The sequence below is a fragment of the Xiphophorus maculatus genome, chromosome 11 (genome assembly GCF_002775205.1).
Source record: "Xiphophorus maculatus strain JP 163 A chromosome 11, X_maculatus-5.0-male, whole genome shotgun sequence".
Lineage (NCBI taxonomy): Eukaryota > Metazoa > Chordata > Actinopteri > Cyprinodontiformes > Poeciliidae > Xiphophorus > Xiphophorus maculatus.
The window spans coordinates 2595366-2615598 of record NC_036453.1 but is presented as its reverse complement, the minus strand read 5'-3'; the positions used below and the strand labels follow the sequence as shown (position 1 = coordinate 2615598).

The 20233-nt window shown below is 40.8% G+C and overlaps 1 protein-coding gene across 1 annotated transcript; it reads left to right on the top strand.

Annotated features, from left to right (window-relative positions):
- Positions 1-133: 133 nt before the first annotated feature.
- arhgap25 (Rho GTPase activating protein 25) lies at positions 134-19471 on the top strand. The gene is made up of 11 exons (XM_023342837.1): positions 134-391; positions 6886-7088; positions 7622-7709; positions 7878-7991; positions 13782-13986; positions 15468-15600; positions 15681-15754; positions 16291-16412; positions 17196-17350; positions 18087-18634; positions 18734-19471. The coding sequence occupies exons 1-11, from the start codon at positions 328-330 to the stop codon at positions 18933-18935; spliced, it is 1908 nt and encodes a 635-aa protein (XP_023198605.1). The 5' UTR covers positions 134-327; the 3' UTR covers positions 18936-19471.
- Positions 19472-20233: the final 762 nt, after the last annotated feature.

Sequence of the window (20233 nt, the reverse complement as noted above, 5' to 3'; positions counted from 1 at the left end):
GTCACTTGAAGACTCTGCACTGCAAATACACTTCCCCCCCCCCTCTCTCTCTCTCCACCACTTGGTCAGCTTCATGAAGACAGGCACTAACATGGATACGGAGGCGACATGAAGGGATGAGTTACAAACTTCTACCTGGAGGAAAAGAAGAAGAAAAAACCCCAGAGCAATTATCACAGGAAACAGGAAGTGTGATCTGCATTATCATCAGTTTGCGTGTTTTAATGTGTGCGTGCGAGAGCGAGTGTGTGTGGCGTGTGTGTGTGTGCGTGTTTTAGCAAAAAGGTGCATGTGGGAACTTAAGCACCTTACCTGTGCCGTTGGAGAATGTCTCTGAAACTACCTCGGAACTGGGACTTCAGCACCTTCAAGACCGAGACGGCTCGGATAGGTAAGGCTGGCCGGCGTCGCCTTCTATCAGACGGGATGCGAAGCTTCCTCTGCATGTTTCACACACACTATGGGCACGTTGAGCAGATGCTGTCATCTAGAGACGGAAAAAACAAAACAAAGAAAGGTTCTTCTTTACTTGCTTCTCTGTTGTCTTTAAGCTTTTGGGATTTGTCACACAAATATGACATGTGCGTGTGAGAGAGGTAGAGATAAAAAAAAAAAAAACGACCGCCGGAGTGTGCCTCCAGTGTTCTCAATGTGGGTTTGTTTCCGTGGTTGAGCTGTGTACGCCGATGATAACCAGATTTGCTTTTGGAGCCTTACCTGCAACGCAAATCACTGTTATCCATTTTCTACCGTTCTCTGTTTTGGACGTGTGGGACTATTAAAAGTGCTTTTGCAAGCGGTTCACCATTTCCACGTTTGTGTGTTTTTGCAGAACTGTGTGCGCGAATATTTCAGAGTCACTGATACCACACTGAGCTGTGTTTGCACAGGGAGAACTCAGTGAGGTAGCTTGCCTTAGTTCCTCTCACGACACGGCGGTTGCAGCATCCACACAAGCGGAGGTCCTGAAGCGGAGGCGTTTCTGCCTTCTCGCTAATCGGGTTTTACAATCAGCCCCAACTGGATGTTCGGCACAGTGGAAGGAAGTAGCTGCTCTCATTCCTGTTCACTTTGTCTAACTTCCAGTAACTTCCACTGCCAACCGTGTCGTGGTCTTAACTCTTTCACTTTATTGAGGAATACGATTCTTAAATGCTCATGACAGTCAACTTGTTTTCATCAGACCGTGACGGGTGTCTGATTTGTTGACTTAGAAGTTCACCAATGCAGGCTATCAGCAGGAAACTGATGCAAGAGCGCAGTTTCTGCAAAAGTAGCTCTACCTACCTGTATGTATGAGCTTAGAGTGGTGTGTGTGTACTGACTGACACTTGTTTATGTTGCCTCTTTAGGACCTCTTAGCAATCACTTACATACACAGGTTCAAAGGATGCTTTCATCCAGTCCTTCTGTTGATACAGTGGAATATTGTTTTTGGGATGACAGGTTGAGTTTAGGGTATGTAGCAAGTCTAGGTGTTGCACAAATGAATGGAAGTCTATACCGTTTCCTTATACAGTTAGAAATGAAACCTGTGTGTGTGTGTCTGAGCGTATTTGTACAATCATGCTACATAATGTCCCTTCATGCGGATCTGAGAGGTCAAGTTCAGACCTTTGGGAGGGACTGTTGCAAACCTGACACAGGATTTCCTGATGATTTCATTCAGCGTTGCAGGAACTATTCAGTGAATACTTTGACGTTTTGCAACATCCACTTGCAGGTAGACTAAGTACTGTAGACTACGTAGTGTTTATAATAAAAATAAAAAAAGTCGTTTTTTTACGTATAAACTGTCATATCATGACAGCACAGCAGTTCAAGATAATCTGAGACAAAATCGAGCTCCTCCTCCTCCTAATGCTACTGTTATCGTCTGAAGAAATGCACCGATCAGAGCTAATCAATCAATCAATCAATCAATCAACCTAGAGCACCTGCTGCTAAATGTGCTAATGTTACAACTTACTGTTAATGGAAAACAGTTATACACTGTCATCACTGGTCATGCTAACTAGCCTTAGCACTATGTTGTGTTGTACCAGTTGTAGCTTAGCACAGACCAAGCCAGATGGGATGAGCATAGCAGTGATTGACAGCGCTAAGACCCTCCTCCTTGCTCTGATTGGTTGTTTTTGATTAAATGAAATGCATTTCTCATTCACGTACCTACTGCTAAATATGCTAATGGAAAACAAACAACTGAATGTTACAGGAAACCATTTATTCATCATCCTCAGCGGCCATGCTGAATGGCCTTAGAATTCATGACAGGCTCTGTTTGGGAACTAGCTGTAGCGTAGCACAGAGAAAGAGGGAGTGTGAGCAGCCTGTACATGAGGACGATTGACATCACTAAGACTCTCCTCCTGTCTGATTGGTTGTTTCTGACCGAGCTAGAGGAGCTCAGTTTTCTTTCACAGATTATTTGTCTCATGTTACACTGTCATGACCAGTGATGTCAGTAACGCGTTACAAACTTTGTAACGCGTTACCGCGCATTTTGTTGGTAGAAAAACAGGAACTATTTTGAGTTTCTGTCGCCAAGTCTGATTATTATAAGCTTCTTTTTTTTAAAAGTCGCTTGCAAATTTAATGAGTCGCGAGTTGAGCTTTTTGGGCTCGTTTTTGAACGTGAAGTTGCTCATTTGGGCTTGGAAATAAGCAGACAGAAACCCCAGAATGTGTCTGACCTCCAGTTAGTTTTAGTCAGGCTCTCCCTGTCCATCATTTCCCGGATGATCCGTCCCGCTGTGTTTGTTAATGTCAAGTTAATATATTACCTGTCAATTATGTCGAGCTATCCAGAACATTGGAAACATGGAGACTAATATGAACAGCGCAGGGGCTGTTTAAATCCTTCTTAGAGTTTTCCAGACAATAGTGAAACACACAAAAACATGCACAAATTACTAACAGTTTTTTTTTTTGTACTGTAAGCATTAAAAAATCTCCCCTTCAGTTCAACCTTATCAGTGGAGACACTTTGTTGATGTTACCATTATAAAATAGCTTACAATTAAGTATTGGCAAAGATCAATGTAATTTTCACAGCGTTGTTGTTAGCAGCTGCTGAAAGTAACTAATAAAGTTACTTTTAATGTAACAGTTACTTTCCAAATCAAGTAGTCAGTAATCTAACTGAGTTACTTTTTCAAAGTAACTACTGTATGCCATCACTGGTCATGACAGTGGCAGCTTTAACAAATATATTTTTTTAAACATTTTTTTTATAAGTTACATACCCCAGATTTAAATTATCGTTTTTTTTGCTACGGGGTTTTCCAAAAGTATTAAAACCCCTTTACCGAATAAATTTTGTGTGCTTTTCTCTTATATTCCTGCTGATATATCTAAATAAGAATAATTAATGGATAGAAGAGGGAATATTAAGGTAATTTGTGGAAAGGAAAAACTACTAGCTGAGCAATCCACACAGTTGCCTCCTGCATTATACAAAAACAAACAGAAAACTCTACTGCTGACAGAAAGTGGAAGGAAGTCCTGTCTGCAGATTGCCACAAGCCAAGTAGAGAACACAACAACAGGCTGGTCTGCTCAAAACACAACTTTGTGGCTTTTACTTATTTATGTATTTACTAAGGGTCAAGATTAGAGGAAGATGCACAGAGCTCAATAAACAGCTTTCACTGCACGAGTCTGGGCTGAAGGTTCTAGACTCTACACACGCAGCGCAGAAAAAAAAAAATATTTTCATGCGCTAATATGGTCGAAGTACAGACCTACAATTAGTTCATAATCTGTATTAAAACATATCTGTTAGTTCATGATCTGCATTAAGACAGATTATGAACTATTGAGCATTTATGTACCAACCTGGTTCCGATATGCTCAATGCAGCATTTTATTCATAGTGGCTATTCATGCCAACATTTTACATTTTTATTTGTAATAAAAACAGAAAACCTTATATTGTTCTCTCAACATTACATTATGTACATGTTGCTTTGTGTAATTTAACCCCTATTAAATACATCGATGTGTTAAAGTGTCAAAATCTGAAACCGTTGAAGGGGTGGGATTACTTTTGCTTGGTGAAGTTCCTGCAGCTGATATCTGATAAACAGGAAGTAGTCTGATAACTTCGGCTTTTGAAATGCAACATTCAGTGTCCTGTGTTCCTTTCTCCTGCCATATGTGCTTACCACAGACAGATAGGGTGGTTTGAGTAGAGCCAGGGGCCGGGACACCTTTAGAAGTTTAGGAAACAGAAAACAGCTGAGACACTGAGAACAGATGTGTTTTGTTTTTTTGTCTGCAACAGCAAATTAAAGTCATATACTGAAATGCTTGATCCTCCATAAAGCACAGATAGTTTAAATTAGGGATGGATGATGTATTGGCACTAACATCGGTATCAATGACAACGATATTAGTCATTAATGAACACGTTGGTGTCGGTCTGATAAATAAAGCTGGGCTGATATTAATAACCAATATTTATTCCCCGTCTTGTTGCCTTTTGTTTTTGAAGGGGAAGCGGAGGAGGTTGGTCATGTGATAAGGATGTCGATGCAGCACAGGATTGTGGGTAGTTTAACTGAAGCAGCGAAGCCATGTGGAAGTCAGCGGTGTGTTTATTTATTTCCAGGTGTCGAATGGCAGCGAAACGTTTATCTGCAATTTATGCATGTATCAGTTATGTTGTATATCGATATCAGTCCAAATGTTCATATTGGTGCTACCCACGTTTACATACACAGAAATAGGAATCTAAATGAACAGCACAATCTGTACTTTCTCACTCCAAAAAGATATTTACCCCCAATTGTGAAGTGTTTACAATCATGTTTACATGCATCCATATTCGCTGTCCACCTCAAAGCTCCAGATCAGCAAACTGCTCAAATGAACTTTATACACTGATGACGGTAAAGACATTGTTACAGGCTAAACAGAGGAGCCATGTTGTGATGACTTCCTGAAGGCAGGAGTTTTTAAAGTGACAGAGGCCCAATTTCAAAGTATTAAATTACAAAAGTCTAACTTCTTTTAAGTCATATTTGATATATATTAAATTCTTTTTAACAACCAAAGTTAACAGTCACTTGATTGTGCTATAAAATGGCATTTTGTGACACAATGCTGCCCCTTTAATGGGCTCCCATGTTTGTCTTAGAGGTCAAAGTGATGATGTCAAGGCCGCCGTGACACAGCGGGTCCAGTTTGAAGCCAGGGTGTGTGTGGGGTCATGGTTTGGTCCCAGCGCTGTTCAAGTCAGACCAAAGGCTCTCAGGCTCGGAGGTGGAGACCTTCAAAGCGTAGAGCGAGCCTCCGGCAGGGACGTTACAACTTCCTGTTTACCCCTGAGCCGCCCTATTTCTTCTTCTTCTCCTCTTGTCATCTTGCTTAAGAAGAAGACACGGTGGCTTTGAGAAGAACTGAGGGAATCTGGCTCAGTCTGACTCCGTTATCTCCATGCTCCCACCACCCTGGGTGTTATTCAGGCCGTCTCCAACCAACCGTGCCTTCTTCTAGCACGTACAATTCCCCCACTTCCTCTCCACTGTCCCTTTAAACCAGCCGGGTCCAAACGTTTGTTGATGTCAAGTTGAAAGTATAGCGGGGGCCACAGAATTTTTTTTCTACTTTTACTTTTAATTATAATAGCCAAAACAATTTTATATAATTTTTCTTTCATCTGTTCAGCCATAAAGTAAGCACACAATATTTCAGTGAAATAAGGAAGATTTACGTCAACAAGGGATCTGTAAATAATTGTGGATTTAAAACGTAAAAAAAGCGTCTTGCAGGTTTGTCAGATTAAACTGTAAACCATATTGTAAACTGGTTTCCAGTAATTAGAACAGGGAATGTCTCACTCTTGCTTTATTTTGCCAAGTGTATTAAATGACCGAGCCCAAGTCTGCAATTTTGGTTGCTTGTTGCCCCTTTTACTGTTCAGACAGATTCAATTCAAAGCAAAATCTTGGATAAATAATTTGTGTCGCACTTTACACTCTGCAAAATCACAAATTGCAACTGAGTCTTTTTTTTTCTTCTGAATTTCTAGTGCAACTATCTTACTGCACTTGAATTAAGACAAAACTAACTTGTAACTATTCAGCAAGATATAGGAGTTTGTTTTATGTCAATAATTCCTTAATATTGATGAAAAAGTGCTTGTTCTATTGGAAGATTATTTCTCTTATTCAAGGCGCTTATTTCCACAAGAAACTACACCGAAAAATACTTGGAAAGATTTTCTTTTAAAAGTGCATTTCACCATTTTAAGACTTTAAATTGTAACTTTAAATAAAAAAAGTTGCCTGGCATCAGTGGAAATAGTTTTTAAATGTGTTTCTGCATCCAACTGCCTGGCAAATTTTCACCATTTTTGAATTGTGATGAAGGGCCGATGCTGATGGCCCCTGAGCCGCACTTTGGACACTCTTGCTATAAACCTCCAGATAAAGGCTTCTTAAATCATAGAACTCTTTAACTTTTCCTGGAAGGTTCATGCTCTTAAAATGCTAATCATAGTGAAGTGTTAATACATCAGGCTTGATGTGCAACGACGACAGCGCGGTCAGGGCTGACGGTCTGACCTCTCACTTGCTTTTTTCCGGTCGCCACTTGTTTCTACAGAGCAATCAAAGCGGTTCTCGCGCAGCCCTCAACAGGAAACAGCTCAGCTAACGGCATCAGCAGCTTCCTTTCAGCTTCGACTGAGCAGAAATAGGTTGTAGTCAGTCAGCGCTGATGCATATTCATACAAGAGAAGAGGAAGTGCCGGCGGCGCAGCTGAATGCCCCCCCGGTGTTTTGATAGTATTTCGCAGTGTGGAGGGCGGGGGGGTGGCGGAGGTTTGCACGGCAGGCTGGTAACACCTTCACTGAGCGCTTTCTTGTGGTGTCGCGGCAGCCCGATCCAAGAGCGTGATTCCCGGAGAGGGGACCCCCGGGTCGGGCTCGCCGTGCTCCCCCAGGTCCATGGAGATCCCCCTGAAGGCCGGCTGGCTCAAGAAGCAACAGAGGTCGTTGGTGAAGAACTGGCAGCAGCGCTACTTCGTGCTAAGAGGAAGCACTCTGACCTACCACAAAGATGACAAAGAGACCACTGTGCAGGTGGGTGGCAGTCCCGAACCTTCACCAGAGCCAAAAATATTAGAATATCAATAGAATATTTTTGTAATTGTCAAGTAGAATGCAAATAAACTTTTTAAGCATTTAGCAGTTTCTTCTGTTGAGTTTAGCTGTGTTTGAGATGTACTTTTAATCATTTCCAATCAACACCACAAACATTTTCAGCTGCCTTAACATGCTTCCTGCACACAAATTACTGATGCTTGACTTTGACTTTGTGTATTCCTGACCGTGTAATCATGCAGTTGATGGTGTGCTGGGTAGACGTGGACGAGTTGTATGAAACCACAGCCACTAATAGTTGCATCAAAAACTCACAAGCTTGCTTTTAACTTTCTCTGTCTCTGCTGCTAACAGCTGTATCTGAAATCAGACGTTTATGCTGTAGGAAGCTGAGAAAGTGTGCTCAAAATATAAACATCTCCTTTCATGTGTAATGTAAATATGAGGCTGAAATACCAGGATTTTTTAAATATCATTTCTACTTTGCTTGGACTCTTCTTTCTGGCCTACAGGGAGTCATCCAGCTGCGCTTCAGTAAAGTCAACGAACTCACACCAAGTTCAGATGACGCTGGAAAGTACCTCTTTGAGATCACACCACGTAAGCGTTTAATAAACCCCGACGGAGAATGTTTTCGTTGCCGTGCTAAGAAATTTGGGAGGCAAATTTTGTCGCAATACTTTTTACATCATTAAGAAAAACCCTCCGCCCGACTGCAACATCTGCAAAATTGCTCACGAGGGGAAAAAAATGATTGAAATGTTTCAGATTCGACCGGAGACAGAGAGCGGTGTCCGTACGTCCTCATGGCCAGCTCCCAAAGCGATCTGGACGACTGGGTCCGAACGCTGCGCCGAGTCATCGGAATGCCGACGAGTGCAGGTCGGTGGAAATCTTTGGCTTTCTGAAGCGACTCAACGCTCAAGCACTTGCTCAGAAAACGGCCATCGAGTTAAGAAACTGGAAGGAGTAGTCAGATTGAGACATCGCCTTTTTTTTTGCTGAGTCGGGTTTTGGACGGAGCTGACGAATCCCGAAAGGGCACCAGAGGTCACAGAGGGCATCATAGTGTTTACAGGCAGCTCAACAGTTATATTGTGTTACTCTGATTTTGGTGCCTTAGACTCTCATTGTGTTACAACTAAAATATACGGATTTCTCAACATTGGCAAAAATTGAAATCAAAAATGTACAATATGATCTTGGTTCTTTCATTTAAAGCAAAAAAAAAGTAACAATTATTGCTACAGCTGCTAAAAATGAATACATATAAATATGATGCATTAATTATAATATATGTACTCTGGCTTTCTATGATGTTTATTTATTTTGGTTTTAATTAATGGATATTATACACTAAACACTCCATAAATTCATTAACTTTTTACTTTCTAAGTTTCTAACACAAGTATATATGCTGCCTTATTTTTTCTTTCCACATGTTTTTATGTCCATGTTTTTTTATGCATTGCTGCATTTTTTATTTTTGTGGATGACTGGCCTGTTTTGCCTGCCAGCATGTATCTGGGAAAGATTATTTCTATTTGTTTTCAAAGAGGCGTTCTGCAAAGTAGCTATCAGAACTCAGTTCTCTCAAAGTGAGATTGCAATAAAAACTAGAACTTATGTTAGCGTAGAGCTAGGGAGTGAAGTGTAAAATCAGATGAAACACAATCTATCTGATGGCGCAGGAACGATAACTGCGCTGTGCTGTCATCACATCCTGATTGCGATTGTTGCCATGACACCAACAGAACAAGGAAAGGTCACAACTTTACAGGTCTGTTCATCAGGGATTAAGAGATCACCGTGAGAAAGCCTTAGCTTCCAAAGCTCTCACTCAAAACCTTTTGATTTTCAAAGATATATTTAATAAAGGAGGGGAAAAAAAACTTTGATTGAAGACGATCTAAACCTTTGCTCAACTTTTATCAAATTCAGCACAGGGTGTCAAAGTCATGACTTATTTTGCCCAAGACTCTCGTCTAAAGAGCTGAATATTTGCCGTTACTGGGTCTGAGTCAAAATCCTGCCTTTGACACTTGGTGATGATCTGATGAACATCTGCACACATCAGTCCATACACATAAAATAATGTGGACTCACTCTTTGAAAATGTTCCAGCTGTTCAGCATCTCATTCATTGCCTGCTTACATTCTCTGCACGACCCATGAAAGAGCTGAAGACACAAATATAACCTTCATTTATATCTAGCCATTTGGAAACAGTGGCGCCCCCAAGGGGTGGCCATGCAGTGCCCAGGGCACCATGGGAAAAAAATTATATATATATATATATATATATATATATATATATATATATATATATATATATATATATATATATATATAAAAATTCAACAGCTATGATGTTTTTTTAAATTTTATTTTAAATAGTTCCAAACTGCAAACATGCTAACCAAAATAACTGTTTCCCTCATCGCTAAACTACAGGTGAACTATTTTACTGTGAAGATGACATGTGGCTGTTCAGCAGGTCAACAGCAGCTACAGGGATTTGACTGCAGTTAGCTTCTCTGATGAGCTAATTCAGAAAAACAGTGACAGAAACCCCATAACGGCTCCAGCACACACAATTTCACATGTTGGCAATGTTGTTTGGCTAAAATAGGCACCGACAAACACAACAAGGGTGAGCTACCGTTGCCAGTGAAGCATTAGCTTAAACTGGTATTAGCCTATGCTCATGTTAATTTCTCCTTCCTTCTACAAACTCACTTCTATAAAATTGTTCACAACAGGCACAGATAATTACTTCACAGAAGTTTGCTCAAAAAAGAACAAACTAACCCTCTAACATTAACTCTGAGAGTTTTTGAACAATAGATAATGTTTGTGTACATTCTTCATTGTGATAAGCAACGCTGACAGCTTCCGCTAGGTAATTAGAAATGTGACATTTCATGCAGAGAGGCTAACGACACCATTCTCTTGTATTTAAAGGCTCCACCACATTTAGAAATGGAGTGATATGTTGTTATAGGAAACAAAGAGCTGTTTGTTGAGTAAGCTCGTGACATTCACTTGCTAATTTGAGTCAGTGTTGAAGGTCAGAGTTTTCATAGTTCTATTTTCCATTCTGCAAGTTTTCCTTTTAGAGTACAGCTGGATTTGTAGAGGTTTACACAAACACAGGTGGGTTCTAGCTACTAAATAATTAGCTAGTGGTTGCACCGGATTTTGTAACAAAGTAGCATCAAATAACAAACCAAAGAGGTGAACACAACAATTACAAGTCAAGAACTTCAAAAAACTCTTATCTGTAAGTACATGCGGTAATTAAGAAATTTGGTTTGGTTTGTTTATGTAGCGCTAATTAACAACAAATGTCAAATCAAGGCATTTTGTAAAAGACATTTTCAGTTCTGTCACACATACTTTCCAATTAGTCTTAGTTATCAAACGGTGCATTAAGCTCAGTCTATTATTCAAATTACTTTATAAAGTTTTCTACCTAAGAAAACCCAGCAGATTGCATTGAGTTATTGTCCTATTTGAGGTTTACCACAGGCCTTCAGAGAGGCGGTGCAAATGTGTAGAAGACGACGCTCTCTGATGATATCTAATATAACATGTTGCTGCTGAACACTAATACTGCACACTCTGATGGAGGAATGAAGTTTAATACAGAGCAGTGGTGAATGTAAAACCTGTTGGATGCTGTAAAAGACTGAGGGAGGCAGATCCAATCTGATTGAGCGTCCACAAGTTTTATTAAAATTAGTATAAAATTGTTTTTTGGGATTTTTTTCAAAATTTTACACATCTAAAATCTCCCGTCAGCTACGTCAACGAGGCAGCAAAAAGACTGACTGAATTAGGAGCAGCTTGAAAATACAGAAAACATAACTAAAACGAGGAACCGCTTTTATGAAGGCAATCAAAATCTTAATTCTGGCTAAATGCTTAAAATAAAGAGTAGTGTGGGCGTAGCCAGTGGGCACAACGATAAAATGGACTCCAAATCCCCTCTACGCCTCCGTGACGCAGGCTTTCCTACCTGTTAGCCTCCACCAACAACAGCTGGACTCCCAGTGTCTTTACAAAAGGCAGATACGCTGTGCTTTTAAAAATAACCGTTTTCTTGTCTACATTCACAACAATAAGGGGAAGTGCTGAAAAAATAGAGTGGACAAAAACACCCATGAGAGTCACATGCTATAACTCAATGCAGTTATATTAAAGTATTTGCCCCTTTCTAGATTACAAAGCTGAGACTTTAACATATGTGTTAAAACTGTCACTATAATGTGACAGTATGAGTCAGATAATCTGTAAAAAATAAATAAATAAAGTTTCTCTTCCTCCTCCCAGTAGTCCTATTGCCATCTGCAGAAATACACTGCTCAGTCAGAGACAGCCAATCAGAATCTGCTACACTATAGAGCTTTGAAACCAACGTCACTGCGTACGTTTACGTGTCGCGCAGTCGCTCGGCGCCGTCTTTAAAGGCCACAGACCAAAACAAACTTTATTCCGGCGTTTTCATTGTGATACCGAGCGCAGTGAAATTTTTTTCAAGTTGGATATTGGATATCCGCGCTCTGCGGAGTAAGGGGCGTTTAGCTCAAGGTCAATCCGATTTATGAACGCTGATTCCGGCCAGCTGTTCTCTACCGCTCCCTCCTCAAGCGCTCGGAGGTTCACATAGGGACCGTCCATTTCCGAACCAAACACTCCTGTTGACCTACTGATACAAAAAAGTGATAATTCATGCTATTACTGTCACACTATCCTCTACTAAAATTTTAAGTCATATTCAATATTTTAAATAATTTTAATATTAAATAATGTTTTCTTCAGCAGCTTCCAAATCGTTGCCCCATTAACTCAAAATCAGTGTGAAATTATTCTACTAGACTGTATAGATGAAGCACACTCATCTTTATTACATTTTGACCCCTTTTTTATGTTTTAACTAATTTTATACTTTAAAAATATTTTTAAAAATGTTCATAAAATGTATTACATCAGATGATCATCACATGTGTTACCTGTAATGTTCAATTACATAAAATTCTAGGACAGGATCTATTTCATTACCTGTTCACTTTTTACCTGAAATATGTTAAATACAACAAATGTTTCCTTAAAGTGAGATCTAGTTCATAACTTTTACCTTTATTGTTTACTCTGACCTTGGTTCATGTTCCTCTTCAGAGTGTGCAGCCTTGCTGAGCTCCTCTCCTGAGGTTTCCTCCTCAGCCTCTCCAACTCGCTCCTCTTCTACAACCTCCGCTGTGTTTTCATTATTTACCTCTTCTGGGGTAAATAATGAAAACAGTCTCTGTAACTTGTTGATCCACCATGGTCTTGCTGTATCGCCTCTTTAATTGACGCGCATGTCGGTCCGATGTTGTGGCGTTTACCTCGCAGTGACCCAGATTCAGTCTGGATTGAGCTGATCCATTTCATACAACGGTTTGCCTTGAAGAGGACATATCAAAACACACGTCAATATTAATACTGTAAATTTGACAACACTAGTAAAATAGTTTACTTCACAATAATGGAATAACCTCGATGTTCACTGACAAAACTCAGACTATGTTACATAAAAATATAAGCTCGACCTAAACAAGGTGGACCCACTTAAATGAACTCAACATAAATTGAACATGAGTAGACTGGGACAAAATCATAGCAAAAAATTATGACAACACCAACAAAGCGAATTTAGACACTCACCAGAATGGACATGTCTGGAGCAAACTTGTAGATATCTTGGGATGTTGGAGAACGTAAAATCAGGACGTCTCACCGCTGATACCTGGGCCATTGGTCTCCTTTTCGTTAGCTTCGACAGTTTAGCTCCGACAGCTTAGCCTCCTCACGTTGTTTACAGGCAGGAAAACAGTGAAACTAAAATCCGTTTTCCATCTTTTTACCGTTTCGGTCGTGTGAGCGGACATTACATCCAATAACACAGCAAGTTCGAACTATTGCTAATTAATTTTAAGTGACTTAGATTCAAAATATCTGTAAGACAGTCGTTTTTGTCAGTTATGTTTATGGCCCCTGAAGATGGCGCTCATCTCCCTACGTCTAGAGTAGTGACGTCACGTTCCAAAGCTTTATAGCTAGTTCACCACAACATAGCCTGCAATGAATGCTAATGCTAGCTAGCATGGCCACCAATAACAGCGGATAAAGAGTTTTCCTGTAATTATAGGTTGTTTCTCCACCATTAGCACGTTGAACTAATGGTACACAAGAGTGACTGACAGAGATTAGACCCTCCTCCTGGCTCTGATTGGTTGTTTTTGATCGGAACGATGCGTTTCTTCAGATGGCAATAGAAGCAATAGAAGCACTGGAAGAAGGCAGAGGAGTAAAAATATTTTGCAGATATATATACAGTAAATATAACTGACTTGATATTTTAAACTCAAGTAAGCTTGAGCTTAAAATAACAACTGTCATTCACCATCACAATAGCGTGTTGGACTGCTGGTTTGATGTAAACGCTACGCTAGATGGACCATATGGGACACCTTCCAATATTTTTACGTTTTCCATACATCACAGGGATCAATAGGATGTGGAATGGACTTTTGAGTTCTAAGCAGTGGTTTTCATCTTTCGTGCTAGTTTTGCCCACTCTCGTCCTTGTTGATTGATGAACTCTGACCTGTGCTCCCTCTCCAACAGTGTTCGGAAAGAGCCTCATTGACACTTTAACGTACGAGCAGCGCTTCGGACCTCACACGGTACCAATACTGGTACAGAAGTGTGCGGAGTTCATCATAGAGCACGGGCTGGAAGAGGAGGGAATCTTCCGCCTTCCCGGTCAGGACAACGCCGTCAGACAGTTTAGAGATGCCTTCGACGCAGGAGAAAGGCCTTCCTTTCCGAGGTAATGTGCTGGCGACTCACTTATTTCATAGACATATTCAGAATGTTGTCAGAACTTCTAGGGAAAAGAACGCGGTTGTGACCGCAGGTACGCCGGAAAGTTCTGTAGCATGCCTAGGTCTACCCTGCGTAGAAAATCTATGAAGAAAACCACTGCCTTAAAAGGAGACAACAGCATTAGAGTTTCATGAAGAAGAGACAAAAAAAAAAAACAAGGGGAGAAGAGAGAGAAGTAGAGAGAGACTGAAAGATTTCGGAGTTCTCTGAGCTGAGGGCGAGACCACATCCTGTTCTAGTCTACGGTGCTGTCAGAGCAACTTGTGATGTTGAGTCTGTCAGAAAGTCCGCTTATCCCCAACGTTCTGCCTGCAGTCTCATGTATGTCAGGGTCAAAAGCTGCAGCCAGGGTCAAAAGTCCTAAAACCACCAATAAAACAGGTCGAGTCAAAGGGAATCACTGTGGCATTTTCTTTTTAGCAACAGGAGGCGAGAAAATGATGTGGTCTTTACCAGGTTCTATTTTTTAACACACTGGTATTATTTAGGACGCAAAGAGGAAGCCAAAATAGATACACAGTGTGTAAAAACATAACCCAAAGTACAGCCATCATCCAGTAAAATGCAAAGTCATCTATAGCAAAAGGTCATTTTACTGCAAAACAGTCCTGCATCATCATCTACTGTGTTTTTCTGTGGGTGTAATATCATGTGCTTGGGTTGCTCTAATCTTGTCACTCAGTTTTTTTTAATGAATTTAGATGGAGCTTTGTAGCAGTTCTGGTGCCATATTCATTTTGAAAAAAGAAAAGTCTCTCTTCCAGAATGTTTCCGAACACGTCCAGCAGTTTTCCAGTTGCTCTGTCAGGAACTTTAACGGAACTTAATTGATGACTGCAGAGTCTAGGAGAGTTTAAACTGTTTTGCGATCCAGTCAGATTAGGTAATAATCTGAAATGAGTCCCCATTGTGAATTATTTCACTGTGGAATGATGGGTTTTGAATTAATTGCCTATGATCATAAAACCTTTCTCTGATTGGTAGGCAGTAATAAAGTTGACAGCTGGTAACCATTGTGTTCAAACCTGAAAAAACAGCTTTAATCAAAGCTCAGAGCCCCAGGTAAATACAGCATCCTATTTTAATTAAGATTTTACTGCTTTTGTTGAGTAAGCGGTGTCACTTCTGACACCATGTATTTTATGGGGGTTTTTCTGTTACCATGACAGTGTTTTGTCATGTTGAAATAAATTTGCGTGAAAAATCTACATTTTAACAATGCTTCCATTACATCCTCATTTTAACAATGCTTGCTTAAAAGTTTCCAAACATGTTTAACTTTTGTGTGACTAAAGGTCTTGAGAAGGCATTTGAAATCCACAATAACATAAAAATATCCAACAATACTTACTTTTTTATAATGCTGGATTGTTTAAATAGACAATAACACTTAGAGATCACGCTCACTGAATGTTGTTTCCACAGTGACACAGATGTCCACACGGTGGCGTCGCTGCTCAAACTGTACCTGCGCGAGCTGCCTGAACCTGTGGTGCCATGGTCTCAGTACCAGGACTTCTTGGACTGCACTAACTTGCTGAATATAAGGAGCAAAGAGGTGTGCTGCTGCGACAGTGAACAAATTCAGCCTTAAATATTTGAAACAAGCTTTGACCTGTGGCTCTTATGTCCCTGCAGGGCTGGGAGAAGCTGGAGAAACAAGTAGCTCTTCTCCCCAGAGCCAACTACAACATTCTCAGTTATGTCTGCCGGTGAGTAATAGTAGTAATGACAATTAGAAATTTGATTTGAAAAGGGACAATGCACAACTCAAACATAAATGCCACAATTTGAGACGTTGTACCAGATTGTAGCCATAATTCACATCTGCAATCGTGACCCAACCACCAGATGGGTAAAAACAGCTGCCACGCACTAGTATTCACACCCATTGAACTTTTCACATTCTTGTCCAGTTATATGCAAGCTTCATTGATTTTATTGGCATTTTAAGGGATGGAATCAACCCAACACAGAACATAATTGTGGTTTCAGCTTCCAGGTTGAATTTTCTAGTGACCTGCATATTTGCACATTAAACCTCAGTCAGATTGAATGGGGAGCATCTGATTCTCAGTTGACTGAAGGTCTGGCTTCATAACCTAACTGTGCGTTAATCTCCTCAGAATTATGCACTTTGCGACTCACATTTGTGATATGGTAACATGTGAGAAGGTTGAGGGGATGTGAATAGTTTTCCTGTGTAATCCGGACATGTTAAAGGCCTGACACAATCCTTCCTTGTCAGGTTTTTATTTCAGGTGCAGCAACACTCCGATGTGAATAAGATGAACGTGGAGAACCTGGCAACTGTGATGGGAATCAACCTGCTCAAACCTCAGCTAGAAGATCCGATGACTGTCATGAAGGGTGAGAGCATCTGAAAACTCACCGGCCTCTCTTACGTTCTCACAGATCTTGTCACTGTAATCCAGCATTGAAGTTACTTATTGGTGTTTTGGCTTTAAACTGTTGTAACCTCTGCAAATGTTATGTAGAAGCCCCTAAAATAATTCTGGCTCTTTGGGGAAACAAAATAAGAACAACAACAACAACTTTGGTTTATGTTAACTTGTAACATAAAAACATTACCAGCAGCCACAAGTGAGCTAAGCCGGTGCTAAGGTTCCCTCAAAACATCAGGGGCCTCCCACGAATGTTTGAGTTTTAACACAGTGCAAAGTACAATATATTATATATATATATATATATATATATATATATATATATATATATATTTTAATTGGTGTGTCACCATAGAAACAATCTGGTGTGTTCACAAATGCACACGTTTGGTGTGCGCTTACACCAAACGTGTTTGGAGTGTCAGGTGCATCTGGTTTACATTCAAAGTCTTTGTGGAGGCGCGTCGAGGGCTGCCGTGGCACGTTTTGAGCATCTAGCGTGGCGTGATAGGTTATTGGTGTGAACGCACGATAATAAACTCCACGCCCTCTTCAGATTCCACTAAATCTGTCTTTAGACGCTGTTAGAGGTGTTGATGCTCCTGACAGCAAGATGGGGCCCCAAATCTAATTCTGCTTGAGGTCCCATTTAACCTTGCGTCCGCCCGGGGAACAACGATGTTCTCAAAAGTTTGATGAGACAACACTCAGAAGACAGTTTGTTGCATTTATCTGATTTTCTTCACAGCAACTCCTCAGATCCAGAACTTGATGAGAGTGATGATCAAGCAGCACGAAACTCTGTTTCCTGTCTCCAAAGACGTTCTTCCTGCTTCCCCTTCAAACAAGGCTGACAGTCAGAAGAATGCCCCTCGGAGCTTTGTGGGCTGGGAGTCTGCCGAGGTATGAACTAGCCTTGCCTAATACAGGTTGCATCATCACCTTCCAACCATCACATTTAAAACATGCAAATCGCTTTCAGCCGGATCTGTTATTGATGGATTTTATTACTGAGGGAAATCGGGCTTCTTGCTGCACCTCTTAAGGTACCTGCACCCCGAGGGTAGAATCGGTAGATGTTAAGATAAGATAAGATGAGATAAACTTGTCATTGTCACAAGGACAACGAAATTTAAAAGGTGCCATCAGTGGGTTGTGAAGTCTTGTTCTGTTGAAATTGTGATGCCTTGTTAATTCGATAAGGTTGAGTGTGGAAAGAAATACTGTTTTTGCTGATTTTGGCCACCAGAGCCAAAATTTATTCTGAGTTGTTTTTTTTTTGTTTTGTGGCAAATGTACCACTTTTTGAGCTCATGTTTTTCTACAAAATTTCTGAGATGAATCCCAAAATTTCTCCCTTTTTCTCTAACTACAATGTCCCTAATAAGCTGTTGTAGAGGCCTGAGTTCAGGACGAAGATAAAAAAAACGGCTTTTCTGGAGATATTTACCTTTCATCACTGCTGCATGTCAAAACAAAGAAAACTCATAATGCTGTTTATGTTTGGATTAAAATAAAGCTCGCTGTCCAGCCAACTATTCATGACGATGAACCACATGAAAATTTCTCTTCCTCCATTCCAAAATGTCTAATTTATTCACCATATGTGGTTCAAGCTAACTTTATCTGTTTTGCTCAGCTGGGAGATGCGTCTTTGTCTGAGTCTCCAGAGGAGGAAGAGGACACCGACAGTCCAGGTCCACTAAGAAGCGACTTCCTCCACATGCCGGTCCTCCAGGACCCAACGTCTCCCGGCGCGGACGACTGGTCCGGCAGTCCCCGCAAGCGCACCCAAACCCTGCCCACCTTCAACTGCCCCCTCACTGGGATGGCAGCCAAGGCGGACGCCCTCAATAGGTGGAGCCGCATCCATGAGAGCGGCGAGGAGAAGAGTGGAACTTTGTCTGAGGACATTTTCAAAATCCTGGACCTGCGGACTTCGGGGTCGTTTTTTGGAGTTACTCAGATGAGCATCCAGGAGGATGGGAGCAGGTTAACAGAGCGAAGGGGAAGCGACAACACGAGTTCTTCTTCCACCGCCGCCCCCCAGAAACCTGAGAGCAGCCTTCAGCCTGCGCGGGTGCTGACTCACCAAAAGAGCGTGGACAGCCTGATGGCGAACAGAGCGGTGCGGCAGGTCAACAGCAAGCCTGAACAGAAGGATGACCTTGAACAGCTTGCTAAAACGTAAGTTCAGCTTATAGTTAGAACTTTCTTAATGTAAAACAAGAGCATTCCCACATTCCTACTTCCCATCTGAACACACTCTCTCTTGGATTCCTGCAGGATGGAACAGCAGAACAAGGAGCTGAAGGACGCTGTGGCGGAGCTCCAGGCTGCTCTGGAGGAAGAGCGCCGCCGTGTGGCTGCTCTAGAGATCTGCTTGAAGAATGCAGAACGCAGCAGAGACGAGGCCCAGAGACGCAACAACGAGCTGCAAAGAGACATTCAGCAATTCCTCGTCCGAGAAAAGCAAGCTTCAACTTAAAAAAAAAGGAGCCTGTCCTATAGTCTGTATTTTCTGATAACATTACCAGAGCTAATTTAATAGCAGCAGTTTGACACTGCTGGGATATTTTATTAGAGATAAGTTATTAGTTCATGTGCTTGTGCTTCTAAGAAAAGTCTTACTGTCTTAAGATGTTTTATACTTGAGAAGATGCGTCCTTACTGTTCAGTCACTGTTATCTGGGGCAGCATTGGCACAGAGCGCAGGGGGAAGGAAGAGCCACACCTGGAAGTAATGAATCTAATGCACGACCGGACAACACGACTCTGAAAGCCATTCAATCAGATTCAACAGGACTGCATAAAAGCTGCTGTCAATGTCCGTCTCTTCTATCGTAAGTTAGTGAAAAGCACAAATTAAAGCCTTTTTAATGAATATGAATATTATTAAACATGAGGGCATGTGTGGATATATATTTTTTAAATAAATTATGCAGAGTTTACATGTCAACTTTAAGAGTTCGAATCTGCCTGATGAATCTGTTTAATGTGAAATAAATCTCAGCTCACCCTGTAGTGTTTCTATTTCATTTGTTGTGTTGCATCTCTTATCCTAAGCAATAGTTAAGAAAGAGTAGTTTAAAGGTACCAGTCAGGGAAACAATACAAACATTTCCACAAACCTTGTGCCAGATGTTCTATGGTTTAATAAAAGCAAACCTTGAATAATGGGCCACAATTTCTAACGGTGTTTGGAAACAATACCACACCTACATGTTGAATAAAACATACTGTGGATTTTTTTGCATGTGTGTGTGTGGGGGTGTGTGTGAATGAAATTATTTTGTAAACTGTTCCAAATACCAGTCAGAACTTTAGGGTTGGAGTTTAACTTTACAGAAAACGGCTTCTACATGAAATAAAGCCTAACTACGCCCAAACTAACTGAAGAATGGCTTCACAAGACAAAAATGGAATGGTCTAGACAAAGTCCAGAATTAAATCTAATGGATTTTTTATGCTCTGATAAAGATGGCTTTGGACAAGAGACAGATTTGGAGAGGCTTTGCAAGGTAGGTTTGAAAAATATTTCCACTAAACAACACGGAATGCTATAAACGAATCAAAATGTACTTCAACAAGGTATTAGATCAAGAATTTTATTCCATGTCAGATTAGACTGCTTTACATTCACAGAGCTCTGGTTTTTCATATCACTAAACCTTGTCATTTAAAAAGGGACTTTGAAGAGCCACTGTAATTTCACCCGAACTTTCATTACATCACACTGTTTTGGATTTCTAGCCGTGTTCATCAGTATTTGTGCTCTGAGGGCAT

Excerpts from the sequence above, each read along its gene's own strand:
- arhgap25 (XM_023342837.1), top strand. The coding sequence starts at position 328 with ATGTCTCTGAAACTACCTCGGAACTGGGACTTCAGCACCTTCAAGACC. Across the intron at positions 392-6,885 it reads GACCGAGACGGCTCGGATAG|CCCGATCCAAGAGCGTGATT; the intron begins GTAAGGCTGGCC and ends GTGTCGCGGCAG. Across the intron at positions 13,987-15,467 it reads GAAAGGCCTTCCTTTCCGAG|TGACACAGATGTCCACACGG; the intron begins GTAATGTGCTGG and ends TTGTTTCCACAG.